Genomic DNA, 24,092 nt, shown 5'->3' with positions numbered 1-24,092 from the left:
AAACTCTGCCCCACTTGTTAATGGCAAGGGAACCCCAGCCTACAGAGGATGAGGAACAAGGCAAGGATTCTCTTCAAATATTGATGTAGTTCTCTTGGCAAAATCATATGTGTCAGCTCAACAGGTACTTTATCAATTTATATTGGCACCGGACATGTTGTCTCAGGGATTTGCAAAACTCACGCTGGGCAGGAGGGATGAGTGTGAGGCTGCAGAAATAAAAAAATAAAATAAAATAAATAAAATAAAATAAAATAAAATAAAATAAAATAAAGAGTTTTGAGGAGAATAAGAAAAACCCTCAAAAGTTGACTGCTAATTTTGTGTATTGTGGGGTGGGATGGAAAAGGAATCCCTTGGGAGAGCGAGGTGACCTGACGTGGGGCATTTCTGTGGTGAGGATTAATGTCTTTTCAGGAAAAAGAAAAATACTTAACATTAGTAGATGATTTTAAGCAAAGCCATCCCCAGGGCGTTTGTGTGTCTTCTCATGGGGTTTCAATGAGGGAGCAGCGCAAACCCCCTGGCTCAGTGTAAATCTCCAGCAGGATGGGTTTTGCCCACCCCCCCAAAATGTGCTGTGAACCAATTTTGGCAGGTTTCGGGTGGGGGATTGCTTTTTGCCCGATGATTTTCGGGGGGTCCGAAGGGCACGGGGAGGGCGTTGTTTCTCTCTCCGTGCCGGGGATGAAGGATCGGGCGCCTTCAGCTCCCGGGATGCTCTTCCCTCCCTCCTTCCTCCTCCTCCTCCTCCTCCCTCCGCCGCCCATCCCGCGCTGTGCGCAAGCGTGTCCGCCCCGGGCCAGCCCCGCATCCCGCGCCCACCCCCCGCATCCTCCGCCGCTCCGGCCCCCCCGCCCAACCCATGGTGAGTCCGTGCCCGGGGGTCCCCCGGTGCCCCGGTCCCCCCGCTCCAAGGAGGGTTTGCGGCTCGGGGGGTGTTGAGGGGTGGGAAGCGAAGCGCCGCTGTTTTTTGGGGGCTGGAGGGGTCGGAGCGGGCAGCCCGCGCTGGGGGGGCGCAGGGCAGGAGCTTTGCCCGGCCGGCAGCTCCCGGGCAGGGCTGGCACGGGGGGAAAGCTGCGGATTTGGGGGTGCTCCCCGCTCACCCCGGCTCCGAGCCACAGCGCTGCATCCCACGCCTTTGGCATCGATGTCCTGGCGAGCGCGGCGCGTCGGAAAGCGAGAAAGTGGCTTTATTTCTACGTTCCGTGGGGTTTTGAAAAATAATTATTATGATTATTTTTCTAATGAGCACAATTAATCAGCGCCTGAAGTGTGAGTGTGGGCAGCGGCGAGAGGAAAACCCCCGCTCTCCCAGAGTCCTTCCATCTGCTGTCTCCCCATTCCCGGCAAAACAAACCTCCTCATCTCGCCGGGAAAAGACGGCCTTTGGCATCGCTCCTGCCCATGGCCACTCCCGGGGGAGGAGATCCCACCCCGAGAGCCCCGGGAAGAGAGTCTGGCATCTCCCCATAGCACGGATGGGTCTGGGAGCCGGGGGAAGGAAGGAAGGGAAAATCCTCCCGGGGGCCCTGGGAGGGGAGGACGTGTCCCGTGTGCAGCTCAGGACGGCATCGCTCCCCTGCGGAACAACGGGCTGAGGAGCATTTCAGTGGTCTGAGCCTTTTTTCCCCCATCCCTGAGCATCCTCTGGCTGGTGGATGGATGTGCTCCGGTAGCCTGGTGATCCCAAAGGAGTAGGAGGGGTCCCTGCCGGTCCCTCACCCAATGCTGGTGTGGACAGAGCTGCTGGCAGCGGGATCTGGGCATGTTGGTGCAGGACAAGCCCTGTCCTGTCCCACTCTGTGTGCCTGCAGCTCCCTTCTCCCACGGGACAGGATTGATTCCAGGGAGAGATTAGGATGCTTGTCCCCAGACCAGCAGGAAAAGGACCAGCTGGACATTTCCCCGTTGATCTTTTCATGTCAGGTCTTTGCAGGGTGAACCAGTGGCGTTTTATTGTTCTGGGGAGTGGAGAACAAAGGAAAATTCTTCCTCTGGGTGTTTTATTTGTGTTCCTCAGCTCAGACACCATCTCTCCCATTGGATCAATAGGGTGATGCCTGGTGGGTTGATGCTGGCTGCTTGGCAAGTCTGATCTCCATCTCTTGGTGAGATGAGCTGAATAAAGTCTCGTGGTGGAACTTTTTGGGAAGCTCTGCTGAATTTCCCCATCTTTTCTGCTGGGCTCTCCCTGTGGATGCTCCTGGAGGCAGGTGATGCATTGCCAGCTGTCTCCACCGAGGGTGTCTGTGGGACAGGCACCCCAGGCAGGCCAGAACCTGGGCTCAGTGATGGTTTAAGTGTCCTCTTCCTACCCTGGCTCCTAACGATGTGCCCAACGTTTAATGAGCTCCTCATGTTGCTAAAAGCTGTAGGATGGGACCAACATGCTTTGCTGGACTCTCCCTAACCCCTGTCCCTAATTATCTGCATCATTAGATGCTTGCTCATCCAGCTTCAGGGAGGGAGTTAATAGCAGCTGCTCCAGCAAGGCACCGAATTCTGAGGAATACTGCCTCTGCAAATGTAAAGATAAAAGGAGGAACTGTCTGTGGACACTGATTTTAAGGGATGTCCACTATGGAGATCTGCAAGTAGGGTGTGTTCCACAGCTGGGATTGGAGAATCCTCCTGGAGCATCCACCCTGGAGGGAAAACATCCATTTCAAACTCTGGAGCAGCTGTAGCAATGTCTACGAGCCTGTATTTTTATAGCTTGTGTCATCCCCATTCTTGCAACCAGCATCAGAGGTGGATGCCAGGCTGCAGGATGTGGGAATGCTGAGACCTGTGCCCTCCCCATCCCTGTGTTCAGGGGTTTTTAGCTGGCAGCAATTCTCAGGTTGAATCCTGCTAATTAATTATTTGGCAATATCTCTAAATCCCATGTATTCTGTTGCTTATTCTCTTTGATGAAGTGATGGTCCCATTGCTTTAGCTTTGAATATTCCAGAGCTGATGCAGGCTGGCAGCATGGAATCTGCTTCTCCACAGCTTTCCCTATTGTGCTTTTTTCTTTTTTTTTTTTTAAAAAAAGATTTATTTGATGTTATTTTTCCCCTTTCATTTTTTTCCTCTGGATGTAACGTGGTGGCTTTGTAAGGAGCAGGGATGTGGTTGTGTTCCTGCAGAGGTTGGTTGGCATCCTGGATTCACAGAGATCCCCCTGGGATCCCATCCTGCTCTACCCATTCCAGGCTGGGACCTCCCCATACGCTGCCCCCAGGGACTCTTGCACGAGTGGTTTTGGTTTTGCAGTGAGGAAAGGAAATGATTTGATGCTTTCATGCTGCTTGTTGCAACTTCTGGTTCTCTTTTTTTGGTGTTTCTTAAGTTCCCGTCACTTTGCTTTCACACTTCTCTGTCCTTCAGCTGTAATCCTCGTGTCTATTGAGCTTTTTCTAGGAAAACCCTGTCTTCTTGGGAGGGAAGAGGAAAAAAAACCCTGTACTTGTTAATCTCTTGCTTTCCCAGCTGCTGACCCCTTGCATGTGACTGGGGTTGGGCTGGAAAGTTTCCTTGGAGGAAGGAGAAAGGCATTTGGCTGTCAGGGGAACAGGAAAAACCAAAGGAGCCGCTCTCCATCCTGGTTTTCCTTTGGACTGGCGGATGCTCGGAGCGGTTTGGGGCTGGCACAGGCTGCGGCTGCTCTCCAGGATGTGTTCTGCTGTCTGCTGGAGTTCTCTGAGCCACAGCTGCTGCTCCTGGCTGGGATGGGCACAGGATGGGCGAGGGATGAGGGATGGGCACGGGATGGGCACAGGATGGGCACAGATTGGCATGGATGGGCATGGATCAGCACGGGATCAGCACGGGATGGGCACGGGATGCGCACGGGATGAGGGATGGGCACAGGATGGGCACAGATTGGCATGGATTGGCACAGATCAGCACGGGATGGGTACAGTTCAGCACAGGATGGGCACAGATCAGCACGGCCATGCCAGGGAGGTGTGTGGCAGCAGGGCTGGGCTGCAGCTGGTGCTGTTTTTGGGGTGCTCACTGTGAGATGGGGCCGAAGCAGCGATCTGGGGGAGCGGGATGGGGCTGGAGTTTGCCCATCCCATTCCATAAACTGCTCTGCTGGGCTGTCCCAACTGCTGCTCCCTGTCCCTTGACTCAGGGAGGACTGGAAGGGGCTGGGGTGCATCAGCTCCTCACAGAGGTCCAAGCTAGGCTGGCTGTGTCCATCAGCTCTTCTGTGCCATCCTGAGATGTTGGGGTGCTCCTGGACCATCATGGGATGCAGCCTGTGCTGGCAAGGGATGCTCGGAGGGGGGATGCAGTGGCCCCAAGGGATGGATGGTGTAGTGCTGAAGGAAGACTCCTGACACCACACCAGAAGTTAGATCCACAAATCCATGGAAAGATATCTGCTCCTTTTTGGAGTTTTGGTTTCTTTTTATTGCAAGTCAGAATGGCTCTAAATCACCAAACCACGTCCGGGTAGGACCAAGCAGGAAGCTGGCTTCCTTTCCCTTGATTTTTGTAGGTTTAAAAACACATATCTGTGCTGAAGTTTGGTTCTTCTCTTTAATTCTGGGTCTGTGAAGGAGGCTTTAACCTGAGCTCACGCTGTTGGAATTCCCTGCTGCGCCAGGGAGAGGCTCCTTGCCTTCAATCGCTTCCAGATGCCATTCCTGTTCCGGCTCTTCCCCTTGCAAAATGTCTCCCCCAGCCCCGCCGAAGTTTTCCCGGCCGGATTCGACATCCCCATATCCGGCCAGGCTGAGTAAGCTGAGCCTTAATTTTTTAACCAGAGCCTGATGCCAGTGGCAGGAGGTTGGAACTCACCCGTGGTGTTGCACAAGCCGGGGCCCCGGGGTGGATCCTCCGTCAGGGTTTGAGCTGCTTGCGACATTGGCTGGTTTTTAAATTTCATTTAAAATGGAGATAAATGAGCTGGGCTGGAGTTTGGGGTTTGGGATTCCTTGCTGCACCCTCTGCCCGCATTGCCAATGGGGCAGAGCTTCCCTGAGCCCCAAAATGACAGCAAACTGAGGCAGGAGAGTGCTGAGCAAGAGCTGAGGAGCCTTAAACACTGCTCGGAGGCTTTGCAGATGCTGTGTGCTCCAGCCAGCCCAGCATTCCCACCTTGGATCGGGAAACACCCCTGGATGGGGATTAAACCCCCAGCACAGCAGCTCTGCTGGGCTCATCTGACCCCCAGGTTTGTGGTCCTTGGGTGGGATTTTGTCAGACCTGTCTGTGTTGGGAATGGAGGAAAATGCTGAAGCACTGAGGGGGAAAAAGAGGTGGAAAGTGAGAAGTGAGGAAGATGCAGAGAGGGGGGATGCAAGTGAACTTTGGGGAGGCAGGACTGAGCAGGACTAGGGTGTGGGAAGTGGGATGGTGTCAGAAATGAAGGGCAGTGAGGGGTTTTAGGGGTTAAATGTGGTGCTGCCTTTGAACAAGGCATCAGGAGCAGTGCCAAGGGCTGGGAAGTCCTCAAGCCCATCCCTGTGGGATCACCAGTGCTGCTCCCAAACCAAAAAATAGACTGAAGAAAAAAAAAAAGAATCACAAAGAACTGTCTGTTCGGGCATATTCGGGCTCAACAGGTTTCACTCCTGGGCGGGGTCTGGTATTTGGGGTGGGAGAGGCGAGGGTGGCCAAGAGCTCGGCTGTCAGAGCAGGCTCTTTATGTAACCAAAAGATGTGATTTGTCCTCAGAAATCTTACCCCGGGCTCCTTTTCCACTGCCTTTTTTCTCGTGGGGTGACGGCAGCCCTCAAGGGCTTGGGTGGTGCAGGAGGAGTGGGAAGGGCTGGGGGAGCTGGGGGGGATTTCCAGTTAAAATATGGATCAACACAAGGTTTTGGAGCCCCAACACCACAGCACCCGCCCCAGGACCAGACCTCACTGCCAAAACCCTGCATCCCCCGCACATTTTGGCTTCTTCAGCATCCTGGTGGTCCATTGGCATCTGCCCCGGAGCTGGGGCTTCCCCAGCCCCTTTGCTGCCTAATTAACAACGTTGCTGCATAATCCCCTCTGCATTTACAAGTTAAATCGACAGATTATCTGTATTATGCAAACGCAGCTTTAAATCTTAATTATTTATTTGCATGGGGTGTCTGGAAATCAGCAGCACTAAGCCTGGGGATGCTGTTCTCTTGGAAGTGCAGACCTGTGCTAGGAGATGGACCCAAAATAGGCTTTTTTTGGTGTGGTGGGTGATGCTCGACACCCCATCTTGGGAATATGTCTATTTTTTCCTTTTATTTTTTTTTGGGGTGGGGGGTGGTTATTGTGGGAGGCTCATCCTTAAATAGCAGTGGTTTATTTTTAGGTCGGTCGCTGCTTTGGATAATCCGGCTTGGCTGGGCAGCTCTGCTTTTCTTGCCATTCTCAGGGATTTGATAGAAATAGGTTTATTAAATTATTTTATTTTTAATAAAATGGTTCAATAAATTTAATAAATTATTGATAGAATTAAAGAAACACAGGGTTGGAAGATGAGAGTTCTGCTGGTGCTGGCCCTTTCATGCTGTCTTGGACAGGGAGCATCCACTGGGATGACCATCGGTGAAACCTCTTCCCAAAGTGTAATTCCCACACTGGAATTACACCTTTGGCTCGGCCAAAGGATGGTTGGGAAGCAGCTGGATTATCTCCCATTAAATACTTGCAGAATGAATAAGCTGCTGGTCCCGGGGCCATAGCGACTGGGGTGACGTGAGGGATGTGCTGGGCTTGGAAACACCTTGCTCCTGCCAACTGGAGACGTTTTCTCTGGAGGAGGATGAGCTCACCTGGGTTTTATTCCCCTCCCAGCCTGGCTTTTGCTCTCTCCCCCCTCGGGAGGTAATTTTAACTGAGGGAGGCTGGCGCCGGCGATGGAGCACCGAGGGACGGACGGACGGACGGCTGCCTCGCTGCAGGTCTGGAGGGAGCAAGGGCGAGAGGCTCGTCTCCATCTCCCCCTCCCCTATTTTAACAGCCCTGGGGGGATTTGGTCCTCGATGGGGAGGATGATGACAGGAAGAATTTGTCCCTGCCCTGTGTGTGTCTCCTCCTGCCTCTGGAATATCCGTGCCGGCCAGGGTCCTCCTGCACTGGGGCTGAGCCCCACAAAGGGCCAGTTCTGGCTGACAGAATTAACACAGGAAGGGATGTGCCCATTGGGTTTTTGTTTTCTTTTGCCCATGAGCATCCTGGAGGGAGATGCTGGCGAGTGGGCAGAAGGTGCCTTTTTCCCCCTCAGATTTGGAAACTGTAATTTAAATGATTAAACTGGTAGGCAGGACAGGAAACTGAGGCCAGCAACACAGCTGGAGAAGGAAAGGAGCAAAATCCAGTCTGTTTTTGCGACCTGTGCTCGTTCTTGAGGGGTCTGGGATATGCGACATTCATTTCCTCTGGGATCAGCTGCCGGATGGGTTGAGCTGCCTGCGGCAAGAGGTGGAGACGGCGGCTCCTGACCTGGTGGGCGCTGGAACCGTGATGGGACTTTTCTGGACCTTGGGCTGGGAACAACCGATTGCATCGGCTCATGGCAGGGAAAACAACCCCGGGAAGACCGGCAGCAATCCAGCTCCTGGCTCTTCCAGTCGAGCTGGAAAGACCAGCTTAGGGCAAGAGCTGGGATCCAGCAGGATCCTGCCTGGCTGATGTGCTCTAAGGTATCGCAGTCTCCTCATCCAGGCCTGCAGGATCCTTCTGGAACCCCCAGGCAGCTCTGAACATCCTCATCCTCCTTTCCACAGGCAGGGGCTGATGCTGTGCCATGAAGTGCTTTAGCAGGAGCTCCCCAGGGAGAGTTTAACCTCGGTAGTGGATCCTATAATTCACAGCTCTAAATGAAAATGCTCCTTGTCAGAGATAGCAATGTTGGCTGCTCTGGTGGATTCAGGGCTTCTGGAAAGACCCTGGTGCCGAAGGTGAATTTTGTGGCCTCAAGTGCATTTGGTTTGGCTGCTGATTGCCCTGAGCTCTTGGGATTAATCACCCCCCAAGGCAAACAGCGATGGGAAGAGGAAGCAAAGGTTCTTTGTGTGGAGAGGGAAGGTGTGACACTGGGATGGAGCCATCCCTGTCATCCCGGGGCCTGTGCAGAAAGACTGATCCCTGGTGAGAAGAATCCAGGAGAAACCATCTCAGGCTGCTGGGTGGTTTCCTTCCCCACCCCTTGGACAAGGATATAACCTTCTTCATTAAATTAATGGGATATTAAGAGGGGAGCATGCTGTGGGGAAGGCTTGCACCTCTCTCATCTCTGCTTTTTCTAGCTGGAGGAGATGGAGAGAGGTGAGGAAACCTCTGGCCCTTCAGAGCTTTCCCTTGAAAGCACCTTCCCTGCCAGGGCTTAAGGAGCAGCTGACAGAGAGAGGCTTGTATTCCTCACTTGCATCACTGTTTCTTGCACTGAAATGAGCTGACATTTCCTCTCGTGAGTTTTTTGGAGAGAGCCGTGGCTCCCGCCACAGCCCATCCATCCCAGGGGCACAGGGATAACCGGGATAGCAAGTGGGCTCGCTGCCTTCTTTACCTGGCAACATGACTTGGGATGCAGAGCAGAGGGGCAGCATGGCAGGAGGGTTTCTGTGTGCGGAGTGGTTTCTCGGCAGGGATTTTCCTCCCCCAAATCAGGAGGATATCACAGCGCTGCTCTAGGATAGTCTGGAAAGTTTCTGGGCAAAAGATGCCAGAGCTGCGGGAATAAGGAGAGAGGGCAGGAAAGCTGCATTCCGCTTTCTCGCCTTCCTAAAGGTGGGAGTGATCCGCGGAGGGGGATTTGGGTGCTCGGGGGAGCTGCGGGAGCTCCGCGCTCCGATCGGCCACTCCTCCCCTCTCAGGGAGCCCGGCCCCGGGGCTGCGGTGCCGGCCGGGGTGGGTGGGTGGGAGGTGGTGGCTTCTCGGAGGTGAGTGGCTTTTGGGAGAGCTCAGACTTCCGTGCGACCTGTGCCGGCTTGTCCGGACCCCGCTGCCGCTGCCCCGGGACCGGCTCCGCCCGGCGCCCCGAGCTGCCCTGGCCGGGGATCCGCAGGGATCCGGGGATCCTCCGGAGGAGGAGGATGCCTGCAGCCCTAAGGATGTTCTCCCTTCTCCCTTTCCCAGGGGAAGACAGGATGGCCTCGTAGATCCCGCCGGGCTCCCTCCTGCTCCGCCTGGACCAAGAGGACGGGCCGTAAGTAGCCGTGACTTGCTGCCAGCTTCTCCCCGCCCTGCTGGGACTGGCTTCAGGCTCTCCCGCTGCCGGGGATACAGGAAAAGGTCTCACTGGAATGGGAATCCTCCTCCCTGCGTGGGTTAACGGAGCACTGAGGTGATGCTGGGGGTGCAAAGTGCCGGGTTGTTTGCTGGGAATCTCCCTCCGTGCTGGTAGCACGGGAGAAAAGAGCAGAGAATACCCCAGGGGATTTGGGGCTGGCCAGATAGGGCTGTGGGGTTGCTCTGGGGGTTCCGCTCTGCTGAATCTGGTGCAAAACAGGAAGCAGAAGAGAAATAATGGGGCCAAGGCTGAATGAGCCTTGCAAGAGCGATGGTGACTGCAGGCAGCTTCAGAGCCCCCAAAAGGGGACCCCAGAGTCAAAAGCCACTGGGAGCCAGGAGCTGCCTGCAGGACAACCCTGGGGCTTCATATCCCTTAATTTCCCACCCCTTTTCCCAGAAGAGCTGGGGCATTGCTTGAGTTTGGGTTGGGAATGGGCTGGAGCATCTCCATGGTTTAGTTTTTACCTTTCAGAACTGTAAGGGACTGGTGCTCCCAGGAGAGCAGGGAGAGGCTGTCTGCACCCCCAGCTCAATGCCAGCACCCCCAGCTCACTGCCTGCACCCCCAGTTCACTGCCAGCACCCCCAGCACCCCAGCTCACTGCCTGCACCCTGCCTGCACCCCAGCTCACTGCCTGCACCCCCAGCTCACTGCCTGCACCCCCAGCACCCCCAGCTTACTGCCTGCACCCCCAGCACCCCCAGCTTACTGCCTGCACCCCCAGCTCACTGCCTCCCCCTTTCTGCTTTTTGGGGAGACTCAGCCCAAAACACGGGTTCAAAGCTGTGTTGCCAAAGCTGCTTTTGCTGTTGCTGCTGCATCCCTGGGTGATCCCTGAGGATGGAGATACCGGAGAGTAAACACGGAGCTGAGGTGAGGGTGGCAGCAAAGGGGGGCTGGATGGAGCAGGTAGGAGGAGGGGGTGGCTGGATCGATGTCAGGGGAGCAGGGATGAAATCCCACAGGTCACATTATCACTGCCCTCCTCTCCTTAGCTTGTCACCCCATGGGTGGCTCTGCTCTCTTCAGCAGCTTGGCCATAACCTCCAGGGTGTAGCGAGCTGCATACAGCAAGAAAAGTCTTTATTTTAATGTTTGAAATAGAAAAAGAGTGATTAAACCTATATAAAAAAATAATAATATATAATCTCTAACATTGTAGCTTTACTGTAGCCCTGTAGCTCCATGATGGCCTGGGGTTACCCCAGAGCTGTGAGATGATCAGGTATACCCACATAGCTGGTGTTTTGGGGCTGTAGGAAGGGATTTGTGTCCCATCCCTTTGTTTTTATTGCTGCAAGGATTGAAAAAAAACATAGGTGGAGAGGATGGAGACAGGGCTGATCTGAATCACTCTGGAACACATTAAAACCAGCAGTGCCATGGGAAGGCAGAAGCAGCATGGATTTATCCTGAGGACCTGCTACTGTGGAAACTTGTTGTACTTGAGCTTATTTGCTGTTGCCACCTTCAAAATTGCAGCCTGGTCATGGGTAAATGTTTTGTTAAGACTCACATGCCAACGAGGGGTTGTTTTCCACTATCGTAAATCTTTGGCTGGGTTATTGTGTGCCTGGGATACCACGGCAAAGGAAACAGCACTGCCTCTCCAAGTAAGAGGCAATTAAGATTCCTTTAAAGATTCCTTTAAAGTGACTGGCAGGGCTCTTAAAATAGGATAAATGTGGGTATCAGTGCACAGGCCAGGCTGGCTCCACACCCTCTGTGGGGTCATGCCCAATGTTCAGTGGAGTTGATTTTTGCAGTGTTGTGTCCTCAGGACCCTCTTCATCCCCCAGCCCACGGCCCTGCAGCTCCGGCTCTTGACACCGCTCTGCTCTGAGGTTTTTGGCATCCCTTGCCCCTCCCAGCACCACTGGTCCCCCCTTGCTATCCCTCTTTCCCTGCCAGCATCATGAAACGTCTCTTGGAGGGTCTCAGATCTGATCCCTGCTGCCTTTTGGGCTTGCAGCAGTGGTTGTTGCCATCCCACAAAGATTTTCTTCCCAGCTTGGAAAAAAAATTCCCCGAGCCCCGGGAGCTCACAGCAGCCGGAGCGAGGAAGGTTTGGGATGCCAGGCTGGGGGTTTGGGTGTCTTTGATGCTCTGCCAAGGCCAGGCAGTGCCTGCTGGATCCTTTCCCTGCAGGATGGCCCCCGGCCGCCTCCCAGGTTGCGCTCAGGCTCCGGCACGCGATGGTTGTGCCGGGGCAGGGCGCGGTGTGGGGCTGAGCCGGCACCTGCCGTGTGCAGAACACCCACGGGATGGTGGCTTGGAAGATCCTGGGGCTGTCCATCCTGGTTGTTCTCCTCCAGGGACAACAGAACGACAGGATCTGCCCCGCTGGTTCCTGAAAGCTCAGTGTGCCTGGAAAGCTTGGGAAAGATGGTGTGGCTGGGACTGAAGGGGTCTGTGCTGTCCTGTCTGTCCTGTCTGTCTGTCTGTCTCCCTTTGGTTCCCACTGCTGAGAGTGAATCCTTAGGGACTGCCAGTGCATCCCTTCCTCGGGTGCTACCCAACCCTCCTTCAGTTAAAAATAAAGGAATGTTTTTTTGGGATAAACTGTAGGAGATGCTTATTTTTCAGTGAGCATCTTTCTTACCCAGGGAAGCTGGACCAGGCAGTGGGTGGCTCTGTGTCCCGTGGGCACGTGGAATGGGACGGTGGGAGCACAGCAGAGGTGTCCTTGCCTCGTGTCATGCTTTTCCTGATCCATAGGTTACCATGGAAACATAAAAGTACCAAGCCTGCTGGTCCATGATGCTTTGCCAGGATGTCCTGGGATCACCATCCATCCGTGCTGGGATGGTGTGGGGGAATTTATAACTAGTCCCCACCTCTGTGCTTGTTCCATGCCTTCAAATTCCCTTTTTCCCTTTTTTTTTTTTGCTTGCTGCGACTTTGTGGATTGACATGACTTAAATCTGGGAATGATGGAGCCACTGAGGCCATGGGGGGGGAGATGGAAATGGGTGGATGAAGATACAAGGAAGAACTCCCCCCCTGGCAGGAGGGTCGGTCTCTATGGATGCTGCTGGCAGCTCCCATGGTGAACCTGGGAGGCAAAACCCTGCTCCAGGTCAGAGAGAGACAGGGAAACTCCATGAGGCTTGGACATGAGCTGCCTCTGCAGCATCCTGGGATGGGGCTTTCCCAGAACACGGGGTGGGGAAGGGAGTGGGAGAGGGGGAATGGGCCATGGGGCTTTTGGATCCTTTGTGCAGCAATAATTGCAGCCTGTGGTGCTGTGGGGGCGCAGCCTCCAACATCAAAGAAGGGCTTTTCCAGTCCCTTCTTCCAGGTGTGGGGAGCTGAATCCAGCTGGGACTTTCCCCCCAGCTTCAGGGCTTGGTGGGGCAGGCGATGCCCTGGGGGAGTGAGGGTTGATCCCAGGAGGGCTGAGTCCCTCCCTGCCGGACAGGGATGCTGCAGTGTGGGATCCAGGGAGGCTGTTGTGGTGAGGGGTCTGTGTTGGGGGATCTGGGGAATGCTGCACGGGCTCTGAGGATGCTGTGGTGGGGCAGGGATACTTTGGGAGGCTCAAAGGATGCTGTGGTGGCTGAGAGGATACTGTGGTGAGATGGGGATACCAGTGGCAGGGGACTCTGAGGACACTGTGGAGGACCAGGGATGCTGCAGGAACAGGGGGATGCTGTGGGAGGGCTCTGAGGCTGCTGTGATGGGACAGGGATGCTCAGAGGGGGCTCTGAGGCTGCTGTGATGGGACAGGGATACTCAGAGGGGGCTCTGAGGCTGCTGTGATGGGACAGGGATGCTCAGAGGGGGCTCTGAGGCTGCTGTGATGGGACAGGGACGTTGCAGGGGGCTCTGAGGATGCTGCAGCACTGGGGATGCTGTGGGGACCAGCAGGACCCTTCAGCATCGCTCCCTCCCTCCAGCAGCACTAAGAGGAGGACACAGGACCTGGCTTGGGTAGTTCAGACCTTCCTGCTTTCAGCAGCTGCTCTGGTTTAGGCTGTGGATCTGGGAGGGCTGTGGAAGCTTGAACTCATTCCAGAGGCACCACGGGCACGGGGGCAGCCGGGTGTGCTCTGTTTTGCTCTGCATTCCCTGAACGCTTCACTAAACAACCTTCCTTCTCCTCAGGGATTATTAGCTGTGTTTGCCTTAGATAAGTTTTGCATCAAGCCCAGCTTGTGCATACAAGCCTGGGAAAAGATCATAAAGCTGTCAAAAAGTATTATTTAAAAAAAGCTGGTATGTAAAGGCAAGGCATTGTGGGCAGAGCAGATTTTCCCAGTGTTTTCACGGGTGGAAGAAGCGAAGTGCACTTGGTTGGGTGTTTTGGCACCCAAGGATGAAGGTGGGGGGGTGAATTTGGTGCTAAAATCAGGTCCTGATACCCAGCAGTTTCCCAGCCCTTGGCAACCAGGGCTACTCAGACCCCCCCAGGAGCATCCCCAGCCTCCAGCTGAGGCAGTGGATTTCCCCTTGGGGCTTTTGTGGCCGATTTTGCTAAGAACAAAACCCCCCAGGAAGCACAAGATGCTTTTTACCTTCCCCTAATTTTACTTTTTCCAAGCAATTGTAAGATGTAAAGGGGTGAGACCCACCCTGTGCCTTCTCCCTGTATTGCTCCCACCCTTGAAGATGCAGGTGTGGGCTTCATCTTCCCAAGCAGAAGGGGCTTGTTGAGCCAGAAATAGGGGTGCAGGATGAGAGCCAGGGTGTAGGCTGGGATGGGGGGTTGCTCCCCCTTTCTGGAGCCCCCAGGTAATGGTGGGACACAATTATCCATATTTTATGAAGGAGAAGTGGTTCAGAGGGAGAGAGGTGTCCTCTCACCTGTCCCCATTCCTCTGCTGTCAAATGGACACTATTTTCTTTTCCTAGTGTCTTGCCCCATTGCTTTTAGTGTGGCTTAATTGTCCTTAATTGTCTTTTAATTGCCCTCTTGCCCTTTTTAATTAATTGCTCTCCTGCCCTTTTAACTTCAGAAGCCCGTGACAGGGAAGGCAAGAGCTTGGCTCTTGTGGGATCATCTTTGATCCCATTTATCCTCATTCTTGATACATTTTTGCCCCCGATCCTGGTGTTGGCTGGCTGAGGCCGTGGCCCTGCCGGGATTTTGGCAGGTGTCAGGTTTGTTAGTGGCACTTCCTTGGGCAGGGAGGGGGTGAGGTGGGTGCCCTCCCTCGGCAGGTGACTAATCCCTGGAGCCTGTGATGGGCAGGCTCTGATTGAGACTGGATCACCCAGCCCGGGTGTGCCTGGCTGGCATTTGACACAGCGAGATGTGGCCGCTCAGAGCCAGGAGGAGCTCAGTTAAGGGGTGCCAAATCCACCCAGCTCTGAGCTCGGCTTAGAGCAGGATTCACCCTGGGAGCAGAGCCTCCCCTGTACCCCAAAGCTTCTCCCACCTGGTAAGTTCATTTTTATCCTCAAAGTGTCCTGCTTGGACGGGATGAGCCAATCCCAGGATGGCTCCGAGCACGGCTCTTTGCTCCTTATTCCAGGAGCCAGCGGTTTTGGAGGAGGACAAAAGTGGCCCTGCTTCTCTGGGCAGTGTTTGTGTGGGCACTAAGCTTGCAGCACCTCCTTTCCCCAGGCTGGGATGGGTGCACACAAGGCGCTGGAGGTTCCCCAAGTACGTGATGCTCTTGGTTTGATCCTGCTCGGCTGCTCCTGTCCCTTCTCACTGCCTTTGTGGTGCCACGTCGGGCTTCGTCCCTGCTGATGCCAGGTGGATGCTTAAGCTGGGCTTTAAGTCTCCCCTCATGGGATTTTGTGGTTGAAACCTCACTGTGGGCTTGTTTTTCCTCTCTAATTAGTTTATTTTTTCCTTTGGCCTCTAACCTGTAGAGCTGAAGCTCCTTGGGAAGTGCAGCTGCTTGCCTGACTTTGATAAGCTCTCTAAACCAACCTTTTGGTAGCAAAGAAATGTGAATTTAAATAAATTAATCCTTTGGGGAACCCTTGCACCTGCTTGTCCACAGATACAGATGGGCAAGCAGGGGATGATGCCTCTTGGATGGGGTTTTAGGGTCAGCCCTGATGGGATTTCCCTGTTTTCCTGCTGCAGGTGACCAGCCACGATGAGAGCTCCGGCCCTCGCCTGATCCCTTTCCTGCTGATAAAAATGATCAACAAGTCTCGTGAGTCCCACAGGGGATCCCATCTGCCTCTGTCCAGGAATGGGGAGCCTGGGGAATTTGCATTTGGAAATCTGGGGGTTGGGGTGCTGCTTCACTGTGGTTCCAGCTGAGTGATGGAGTATTGGGGTATCACAGGAAAAGGTCACGGTGGGGAGGGTGGTTTTGAGGACTTGGATTTCTGGGCTTGAGCACCTGGAAATCCTTGACTTTGTTGCACAGAAATGGGGTGGAGGCACATGGAAAAACAGGATATTTACCTAGGCTTTGATGCAAAGCAGGCAGGAGGAAACAGAAACCTTGCAGTGGCTTTTAAACTTTGGACAAAAGCACCTGACCCATCTTAGAGCTGCTCCTCTCTGGGTCGTGGTGCCAGCCAACCCTGCTCCCTGAGGAGAAGGCTCTGCCATCCTGGTTCTGGCTAGATAAGCTGTGGGACCCCACGAGCAAACATCCACACCCCATGGCTGACGTTAGTTTTTCTCTCCCTTCCCCTCTGGGCATGCAGGAGGGAAGATACTCGGGGTGCTGGCGCTGTTTCTGGTGATGGTTTGGTACTCGATCTACCGGGAAGACAGGTACATACAGCTGTGAGTGCTTCTTACTCAAGTTTAAAGGACCTCCTGCCCTTTCCTTCACTCCTGGGAGGCAGCTTCTTCCTGCCCATCCCATGCAGAGATGCCAGAGCGTGGCAGATTCCCTGGATCCGAGGGGACTGGGGAGGTGGCAGCATCCTCGGCTGCTGCTGGAGAAGGGGGACACAAACAAGGTTCCCCCTCGGGGTGTGGTGGTGGTTGGGCTCTGTGGGGTTTTTTGCAAATGCTGGTGCTTTTCTGAGCCTGGGAGGATGGGAAAGCCCCCTCTCTTCCCAGTGGCAGTGATGTTGATGGAGATGGGGAAAGTGGAGTGTGAGGTTCACAGGCAGAGCAAGAGAGACCTCTTCTGATGCAAGGCTGCAAGCCCAGCAGATAAATACCCAGGCAGTGCTGGCCTTAAATCCAGCTGGAAATCTCTCTCTTACAGCTTGAATTCCACAGTGGAGATGCCTGGGGGTGCCGGAGCCCCTTTTACCAGGAGGGGGCTGCAGAGGAACAGGCATCATTTGATTTAATTAACCTCTTCCTTTACAGCTTTTATTTCCCTGTGCAAGAAAACAACAAGACAACGTGTCCCCTTGGGGAGGTGGAAAAGAAAGCGGCGCAGCTCATTGGGAAGTGAGTTTTGGGGCTGGGAGCAGGGAGCTGGGGGGGTTGCAGAGCCAGGACCCCCTCCCTGTGCCATCCCTGATCCCAGTCTCACTGACCCTTTGCTCCTTGCCAGCTACACGAGGGACCACCCACTGTTCTTGCAGCTGAAGGACTATTTTTGGGTGAAGACGCCGTCGCTCTATGAGCTGCCCTACGGCACCAAGGGAAGTGGTAAGCCTGACAGTGCTCCATGGGGTCTGTCTGTCCGTCCTGCTGCTGCTCCTGGCCTTTCAGCTTCCCTTTTCCTAAAGACAACTGCAGGTTGATTTTGTTTGGGATGATTCCCAAGCTATTTTCTTGGTTTTTAGACTCTGCAGTGTCTATCTGCTCACCCTGAGTGTGCATGGTGCCTTTAAAAGAGTTTAGGGTGGGCCAGGTTTTACTAAGCCCCAGAGACAGATTATCTGCCTGAAACCAGGATTAACAGAAGGAGAAAATTCAGCAGGGATAGGGCAGCACTCAGAGTGTTGTGCCAGGCAGGAGCTACCTTCCTCACCTTCCTCACCTTCCTCACCTTCCTCACCTTCCTCACCTTCCTCACCTTCCTCACCTTCCTCACCTTCCTCACCTTCCTCGCCTTCCTCACCTTCCTCGCCTTCCTCGCCTTCCTCGCCTTCCTCGCCTTCCTCGCCTTCCTCGCCTTCCTCACCCTGTCCCTGCCCTTGCTTTGCAGAAGACGTCCTCCTGCGCCTGCTGTCCATCACCCACTACTCCCTGCCTGAGAGCATCCAGAGGTAACACTGGGGTGGGTTTAGGGGCTTTTCTTTCTTTTTCTTCATCATTGTTGTCTTTGGGGGTGTTTGGAATTTGTCTGTGATGGGCCCAGGATTTGGCAAAATGAACCTCTGCAACCCAGGGGTGGTGGCAGGAGTGTGGGAAGGTTTGGAGACTGGACAACACCGGGTTTAACCCCTCCAGGGGTTAAAATCACCCTGGTTTTGGAACAGGTCTGGTTGAGACAGGGTTTTCTCTCGCAGCCTCAAGTGCCGGAGGTGTGCCGTGGTGGGCAACGGCCACCGGCTCCGCAACAGCTCCATGGGGGACACCATCAACACCTACGACGTCGTGATCAGGTACAGCCCCAGCCCGGCCCACCGCTCCCTCCCCAGTGCCACCCGCAGCCGGGGCTGACCCCTGTGATGTCCCAAAGGCTGAACAACGCCCCGGTCCATGGTTATGAGCAGGACGTGGGCTCAAAGACCACCATGCGCCTCTTCTACCCGGAGTCGGCCCACTTCGACCCCCGGACCGAGAACAACCCCGACACGCTGCTGGTGCTCGTGCCCTTCAAGCCCATGGACTTCCAGTGGATGGAGGCCATCCTTAACGACAGGAGGAGGGTGAGTGTGGTGGGGAACCGGGTCCAACCCCTCCCTGGCTGCTCCAGACTCCCAACTGTCATGCCACCCCACGCTTGGGGACATCTGGCCCCCTGCAGGTTCGGAAGGGGTTTTGGAAACAGCCCCCGTTGATCTGGGAGGCCAACCCGGAGCAAGTGCGCATCCTCAATCCCTACTACATGGAAGTAACTGCTGCTAAACTGCTCAACCTCCCCATGAAGCAACCACGGAAGGTCAAACAGGTAAGGGGTGGGGATGACCAGTCCCCCTGCACACCCTGAGGGGGGACAGCCTGTCCCAGTGCAGCTCCCTGAAGGCTGTGGCTCTGTGTCCCCCAGAAGCCCACCACGGGGCTGCTGGCCATCACCTTGGCACTGCACTTCTGTGACCTGGTGCACATTGCGGGCTTTGGCTACCCCGATTCGGCCAACAAGAAGCAAACCATCCACTACTACGAACAGATCACGCTCAAGTCCATGGCCGTAAGTCTTCACCCCACAGTTTTGTCCCTGTTCCCCCCATTTTTTCCCCAGGATGGCAGCCCAGGAGAGCAGTGCCAGGATGCTGAATGGCCTGGGAGGCTCTTCCCTCTCACTCCCCTCCCATGATCAAAGTTGAAGTCTACCTTTGGATGGTCATCATCCAACTTCTCTTGGTAGCCGAATGTCTTTGGAGGCATGGAGAGCTGAATCCATCCCCAGTTTATGTGTGAGAAGAGCTTGTGGACAGGGGGACTGGGTGGGGAGGGTTCCATCCCTGCTTTTGGGGGGCTGAAGTCCCTACTGGTGAGGAGGGAAGGTGGGAGGGGTGGAAGGAAAGCGCATGGCCCCTCCTTGCCAGACTCTGGTGTCACCCCCTGTTCCCCATCCCGCAGGCATCGGAGCACAACGTGTCACACGAGGCCGTGGCCATCAAGCGGATGCTGGAGCTGGGACTTGTCAAGAACCTCACCTACTTCTGAGGGCGGTGGGGCTGCACAGGGACACCGTCCCCAGGGCGAGGAGACACCGTCCCCTTCAGTGAGGGGACACCGCGCTGCCATGGCCGGAGTGACCGAGGGCAGAGCATCGTTGTCACCGCCGCCACCACGCCCTGGGACTCTGGGAGCAGGGCCGGGGCCGGGGGGCCGCGCTGGACCGCGGGTGCCCAGGGTGGGGCAGCTCTTGGGGGGCGCAGGGAGCCCGGCGGGGCCGTGGCCCAGCGCCTTTTCTACTGAAGCACTGAAGCTACCGAGGACTTGGAGGGGGTTTTTGGGGTAGGGGGGTCCTCCCTCCCAGCAGGCCTGAGGGGGTGAGTCAGGGCAGGAGCCCTTGCCCTGGACATTCTCTTTCCCTTAATTCCCTCATACACTGACGAGGGCCCTGCTGAGGGGCTGATTTTGGGGGTCCTGGCCCCTCCTCCCCCAGGGAATGGGAGCTTTTGAAGGCTAATGTTGCATCCTCCCTACCCTGGACCTCCCCCCAAATATTTAATGTCCCCCCCTTTTTTTTTAATTTCCTTTTTTACTTGGCGGCCCTGTCCTGTGCCTTAGCGCTGGCGTAGGGACTCGTCCCCACAGCCCCCCTGGGTGGGGGCACCCTGGGGTGCTTGGCTTTGGGGTCTGCCATGGCCCTTTGATGGTGCAGAGTAATTTAATTAATTTAAATGCTTATTTATGGTGGAGCCTTCACCCAGGGCCCACGTGCCACTGGTGTTGGGGACAAGAGGCCTTGGGTGGGCTGGTGTGTGCTTGGCTCCAGGGGTGGGCATTTGCCACCATGGAGGGGTTGACTGGTGCCTTCTCCCTGTGGTGTAGGGTCCCCTCTGCCCCCGTGGGGCCGCAGGTGTTGGGGGGACCCATGGATAGGGTGTTGGGGCTCGTGTTGGCACCCAATAAAGTCCTGGTGAGGCTGGGATGGGCTGGGCACTCCTGGGGCCTGTTGGGGGGATGTGAGGGAGTCTTGGGGCTGGGAGTCACTGGGAGGGTGGCCTGTCCCCATGCCCTCGTGTCCCTGCATCCCCTTACCTGTTGTGACGCCCCATCTCCTGGCTCCCACGCTGGGGCTGTGCGGTGCCAGCTGCCCCGTGCCTCAGTTTCCCTCCAGCACCGGCCATTTCTACCCCCACGGGGCCTGCCCCAGGAGGCCATGGCACACCCAGGCTCCAGGCCAGGTCCGTGCCGGGGCAGGGTGCCGGGGAAGCCGATGTCCCCGCGGGGTGGCCATCAGCCCAGGCGTGCCACGAGAAACACCTCTTGTATTGACCGCGGTGCCGCGATACAGCGTGGAGAGGCCCTTCCCGGGGGGTCCCTGTCCCACCGCTGTCCCCCCCTCCTGTCCCACACGGCGGGACCCCCCGACCCCCCGAAACGGACTCTATAAGAATGGACACGGAACAGCACGAAGGAAGGGGAGGAGGCGGCTGGGAGAGGGCAGCGGGAAGCGGAGGCGAGCGGCTGTGGGGCACCGCCGAGGGAGCGGCTCCCCGGGGCCCAGCGCGTCCTCAGCGGGGTTGTGCTTAGCATGTACCAGGGAGGGGGGGATGCTCGGCCGGTCCCCTGCCCCACAGCCCCGCTCTGGGGGGGCTGGATCCGGCCTCTCCCCACCTCCGCTGCCGTCGGGCGCCACTGTCCGAGCACGGAGCCACGGCGCCCACGCGGAGGGTCCCGAGCGTCCCCGGAGGGCTCAAACGTGCGTCTGCATCCGCCTCTGCAGGGGCCGGCTGGGGTCTGAGTTTTGGGAAGACGACTGGGAATGGTGGGAGGAGGATGCAGAGGCCTTGCTGGCCTTGTCGAACTGCACGTAGCCGTCCTGCTTGCCGCTGCTGCTGATGCTGCTGTCGCACTGGGTGTCGAGGAAGGAGCTGCTGTCGCTCATGGAGCCGCGCTGGAACTCGCGCTCGCACAGCTCGATGGAGCTGCTGCCCATGCCCAGCACGAAGCGCTGGCTGTAGTCGTAGAGGCGGCTCTGCCCGCTCAGGGTGCTGTAGATGTTGGTGAAGGACATGCCCGTGGGCACCCGCTGCTTGCCGGCCGGGCGCAGGTCAGCCGGGCAGCCCGACAGCGAGATGGTGGGGGTGGAGTGGTGCTCCTTGAAGGTGTTCACGCTGTAGTAGCCATTGGTGGGGTCCTGGGGAGTGGGAGAAGTGGGGCAGGTTGGTGAGGTCTCCCTGGGTACCGTGGCATTTCGGGTGCCCACCCTGCCCATCCACCCGGGACATGCGGGACTTAGAATCATTGAATATCCTGAGACCCACCAGAACCATCCAGTGCAGCCCCTGGCCCTGCACAGACACCCCCAAATCCCACCCTGGGCATCCCTGGAGCTCTGTCCAAAGGCTCCTGGAGCTCTGGCAGCCTCGGGGCTGTGCCCATTCCCTGGGGAGCCTGGGCAGTGCCAGCACCCTCTGCGGGAAGAACCTTTCCCTAAATCCAGCCTGAGCCTGCCCTGGCCCAGCTCCAGCTGTTCCCTCAGGTGCTGTTGCTGGTCACAGAGAGCAGAGATTAGAACTGTCCCTCAGGAAGAAGCTGCAGACCCTGAGGAATCTCCCCTTGGTCTCCTCCAGGCTGAACAAGCCAAGTCACCTCAGCCATTCTTTATATGACCCTTCCCCATTTTCATAGCCCCCCTTTGGAGGACACCTCAACCACCAGCAATGTTCTCTTGTGCTATCAGTGGATTCCAGCCTGTTCAGCCCCCTCCACACAAGTCCCCCTTGCACAGCACTGTCCTGGCACCACACCTCCGTGTTTCCCCTAAAATCTGCTAAAAGGGACCACAAAACAGTTCCAGCATGCCAGAGCCTCTCCCTGCACAGGGACAGCCCTCTGGGACAGGCACCATGGGGACACCAGGGACAGCCCTCTGGGACAGGCCACCATGGGGACAACACAGGGACAGCCCTCTGGGACAGGCACCATGGGGACACCAGGGACAGCCCTCTGGGACAGGCCACCATGGGGACACCAGGGACAGCCCTCTGGGACAGGCACCATGGGGACACCAGGGACAGCCCTCTGGGACAGGCCACCATGGGGACACCAGGGACAGCCCTCTGGGACAGGCCACCATGGGGACACCACAGGGACACAGCCCTCTGGGACAGGCACCATGGGGACACCAGGGACAGCCCTCTGGGACAGGCACCATGGGGACACCAGGGACAGCCCTCTGGGACAGGCACCATGGGGACACCAGGGACAGCCTGCAGCAGCAGTGCTGGGTGTGAGCTGTTCTGCCCTGCTCCCAGCACTCCAGCCCCTCTGCCAGGAGTGAGAGGGGGGCTCTGACCCTAGATCTTCACTGGGGACAGAGGCAGGCCCCAGGATCCAGCTCACCTTCAGGTTTTGAAACTCCTTCTCCTCCTCCTTGAGCACCTCGAGCTGCTTCAGCACCGAATCCTGCTGGAACTCCCCCCGGTCCATCTAGGAAAGGATGCAGGCAGGGGTCAGCACCCCTGAGCCCGGGTTCCCCATCACCCCCAGGCCATGTGGGGTGAGCCCCACATCCATCAGCAGCCCCAGGGCACTGGGAAGTTGCCACCAGCTGGATTCAAGGACTTGCCCAGGGACCCCCCAGCCGTGTCTGAGGGCGGTGGAGCCGGGTGGATGCACAAAAGCCACACAATTCCCTGCCTTACAGATTGTTTTTCCCTGTTTAGGACAGAAAAAGCCGGGCTGATGCAGAAAACAAATTATTTACCTTGGTGACGGCTGGGGCTGCACTCACCTGCCCAAAGCAACACCCCCAAAATCGCCCTTTTTTTAAAATTTTTGTTTCCCTTCTTTTTTTTCCTCTCCTCCTCAGCTGAACTTGCAGCTGAACTTGGCTGCCTCATTAGTTTTCCTTTGAAGGCTGGCTGTGATCGGGGGAGGCGGAGAGGAGGGGCAAGGTGCACATTAATTACACAACGGCTTTAATTCCCTTCCTTCAGCACGCGGGACTGTGCAGGAAGCAGGATAATTATCAAGGCAATTTCTCAGTTGCCTTTTTTTAGCTTCTCCCGTATTCACCGGACGCCTCCAGCCCGGCTTCTCTGGGATCACAGCCCCGCATCAGCCCCAAAATCCCCTTTTATTGCCCAAATTCTCTCCTCTTTAAGATGGTAAGTGGCGGTGGAAATTCAGCCCGCAGCACTTGCTGTTCATCTCTCGAAAGCCTTTGATGTGGCTGTTAAAGGCAATAAATTAAAGTACCTGAGTTTTCCTAGGGAAAAGAAAGCCAGTACCAGCCATTGATTTACCAGGATAAATACAAGTGTCGCCGAGGATTAAACGAGTGCAGCTAAATGGGATGTGCAGGGTTTTTTTTACTCTGCCAGCCCTGGCGACCCCCTCGATTCTCTGAAGCATCTCTGCAAAGGCAGAGACGGGGGTGTTAACCCTACCGAAACAGCTCCCAGCTCGCAATGAAAAAGAAAAACCACTTCTCCTCCTTGAATTTGACTTCTTTTTTTTTGTGTTGGTGCGGTTGACCCAAGTGGGCAGGACCAGACCCAGAGAAGTGAGATGGGAACCAAGGGACCAGTCCCACTGTGACCAAACCTCCCTGCAACTAATGCCGGGTTTGGTGGGCTCTTTTAAGCCATTTTATGTTGTCTCTTGAAGTGATGGTGAGAATGATCCAGGCACTGGGATGCTCCTTGAGCCCCGTGGGGACCCTGCCTGTCCCCGGGGCTCTGAATTTGGCTGCACCTCGTGGATTTGGGGACTGCAGGGAGTCCCCAGATGAGGTCCACAAAGCCCCATCACATCATTGAATCTTCAATTCTCCCATTACATCTGGTCATTAATGTCAACTTTATTAAAGTTTTACACCATTAATTAGTGGTGGGATCCTCGTTAGTGTGATTTCTGCTTTGTCATCACTGAGTAAACACCAGGAAGGGACAAAAGTTAACTCAAGTTCACTCTATCACCAATATTAACGGGAATTATGAAGGGGGAGAGGGAAATACATAGAAAGAGAGACCAGACACATCTGAGTGTGCTGGCATGGGATGCTCCAGTGTCATTCCTGGACTTTTTCCAGATCCATGGCTTTCTCCAGCCAGGTGACAGCACCAATATGCTCTGGGCCTCGTTGTGCAGGTGGCTGAGGATATTAATGCCTGTTAGAGCCACCATTCCCATCCTGGGAACCTCATGCCAGCACTTAATCCTGCTTGGCACTGCCAGGCACCAGCAGCCTTCCCCA

At 55.9% G+C, this 24,092-nt stretch overlaps 2 protein-coding genes across 11 annotated transcripts in view; one reads left to right on the top strand and one right to left on the bottom strand.

Moving 5' to 3' along the window:
• The first annotated feature begins 847 nt into the window (after positions 1-847).
• On the top strand, positions 848-19,024 carry ST3GAL4 (ST3 beta-galactoside alpha-2,3-sialyltransferase 4). 8 transcript variants are annotated; one of them, XM_058856963.1, is made up of 12 exons: positions 848-868; positions 9,064-9,133; positions 15,263-15,335; positions 15,841-15,922; positions 16,463-16,546; positions 16,653-16,750; positions 17,253-17,313; positions 17,557-17,652; positions 17,730-17,919; positions 18,018-18,161; positions 18,258-18,401; positions 18,794-19,024. In XM_058856963.1, exons 3-12 carry the CDS (start codon positions 15,320-15,322, stop codon positions 18,878-18,880), a joined length of 1,002 nt encoding a protein of 333 aa, XP_058712946.1. In that variant the 5' UTR covers positions 848-868; positions 9,064-9,133; positions 15,263-15,319; the 3' UTR covers positions 18,881-19,024. The 8 variants fall into 8 exon arrangements, 7 of the variants coding, with proteins under 7 accessions (XP_058712946.1, XP_058712945.1, XP_058712939.1 ...); XM_058856962.1 differs by lacking the exon at positions 848-868 and adding an exon at positions 4,716-4,735; XM_058856956.1 differs by lacking the exon at positions 848-868 and adding an exon at positions 4,930-5,173.
• A 1,110-nt stretch (positions 19,025-20,134) lies between these two features.
• The window catches only part of KIRREL3 (kirre like nephrin family adhesion molecule 3), a 357,534-nt gene continuing 353,576 nt past the window's right edge, over positions 20,135-24,092 (bottom strand). For all 3 annotated transcript variants that reach the window (XM_058856947.1, XM_058856948.1, XM_058856949.1), the window contains 2 exons: positions 22,235-22,321; positions 20,135-21,026 (listed from right to left, as the gene is read on the bottom strand). In XM_058856947.1, coding sequence (XP_058712930.1) covers positions 20,583-21,026; positions 22,235-22,321 — 531 coding nt within the window. In that variant the 3' untranslated portion in view covers positions 20,135-20,582. The remainder of the gene's footprint in view (positions 21,027-22,234; positions 22,322-24,092) is intronic.

This window comes from Poecile atricapillus, chromosome 25 (assembly GCF_030490865.1).
Source record: "Poecile atricapillus isolate bPoeAtr1 chromosome 25, bPoeAtr1.hap1, whole genome shotgun sequence".
NCBI lineage: Eukaryota > Metazoa > Chordata > Aves > Passeriformes > Paridae > Poecile > Poecile atricapillus.
The sequence above is the reverse complement of the archived record's forward strand: the minus strand, read 5'-3'. Positions and strand labels throughout refer to the sequence as shown.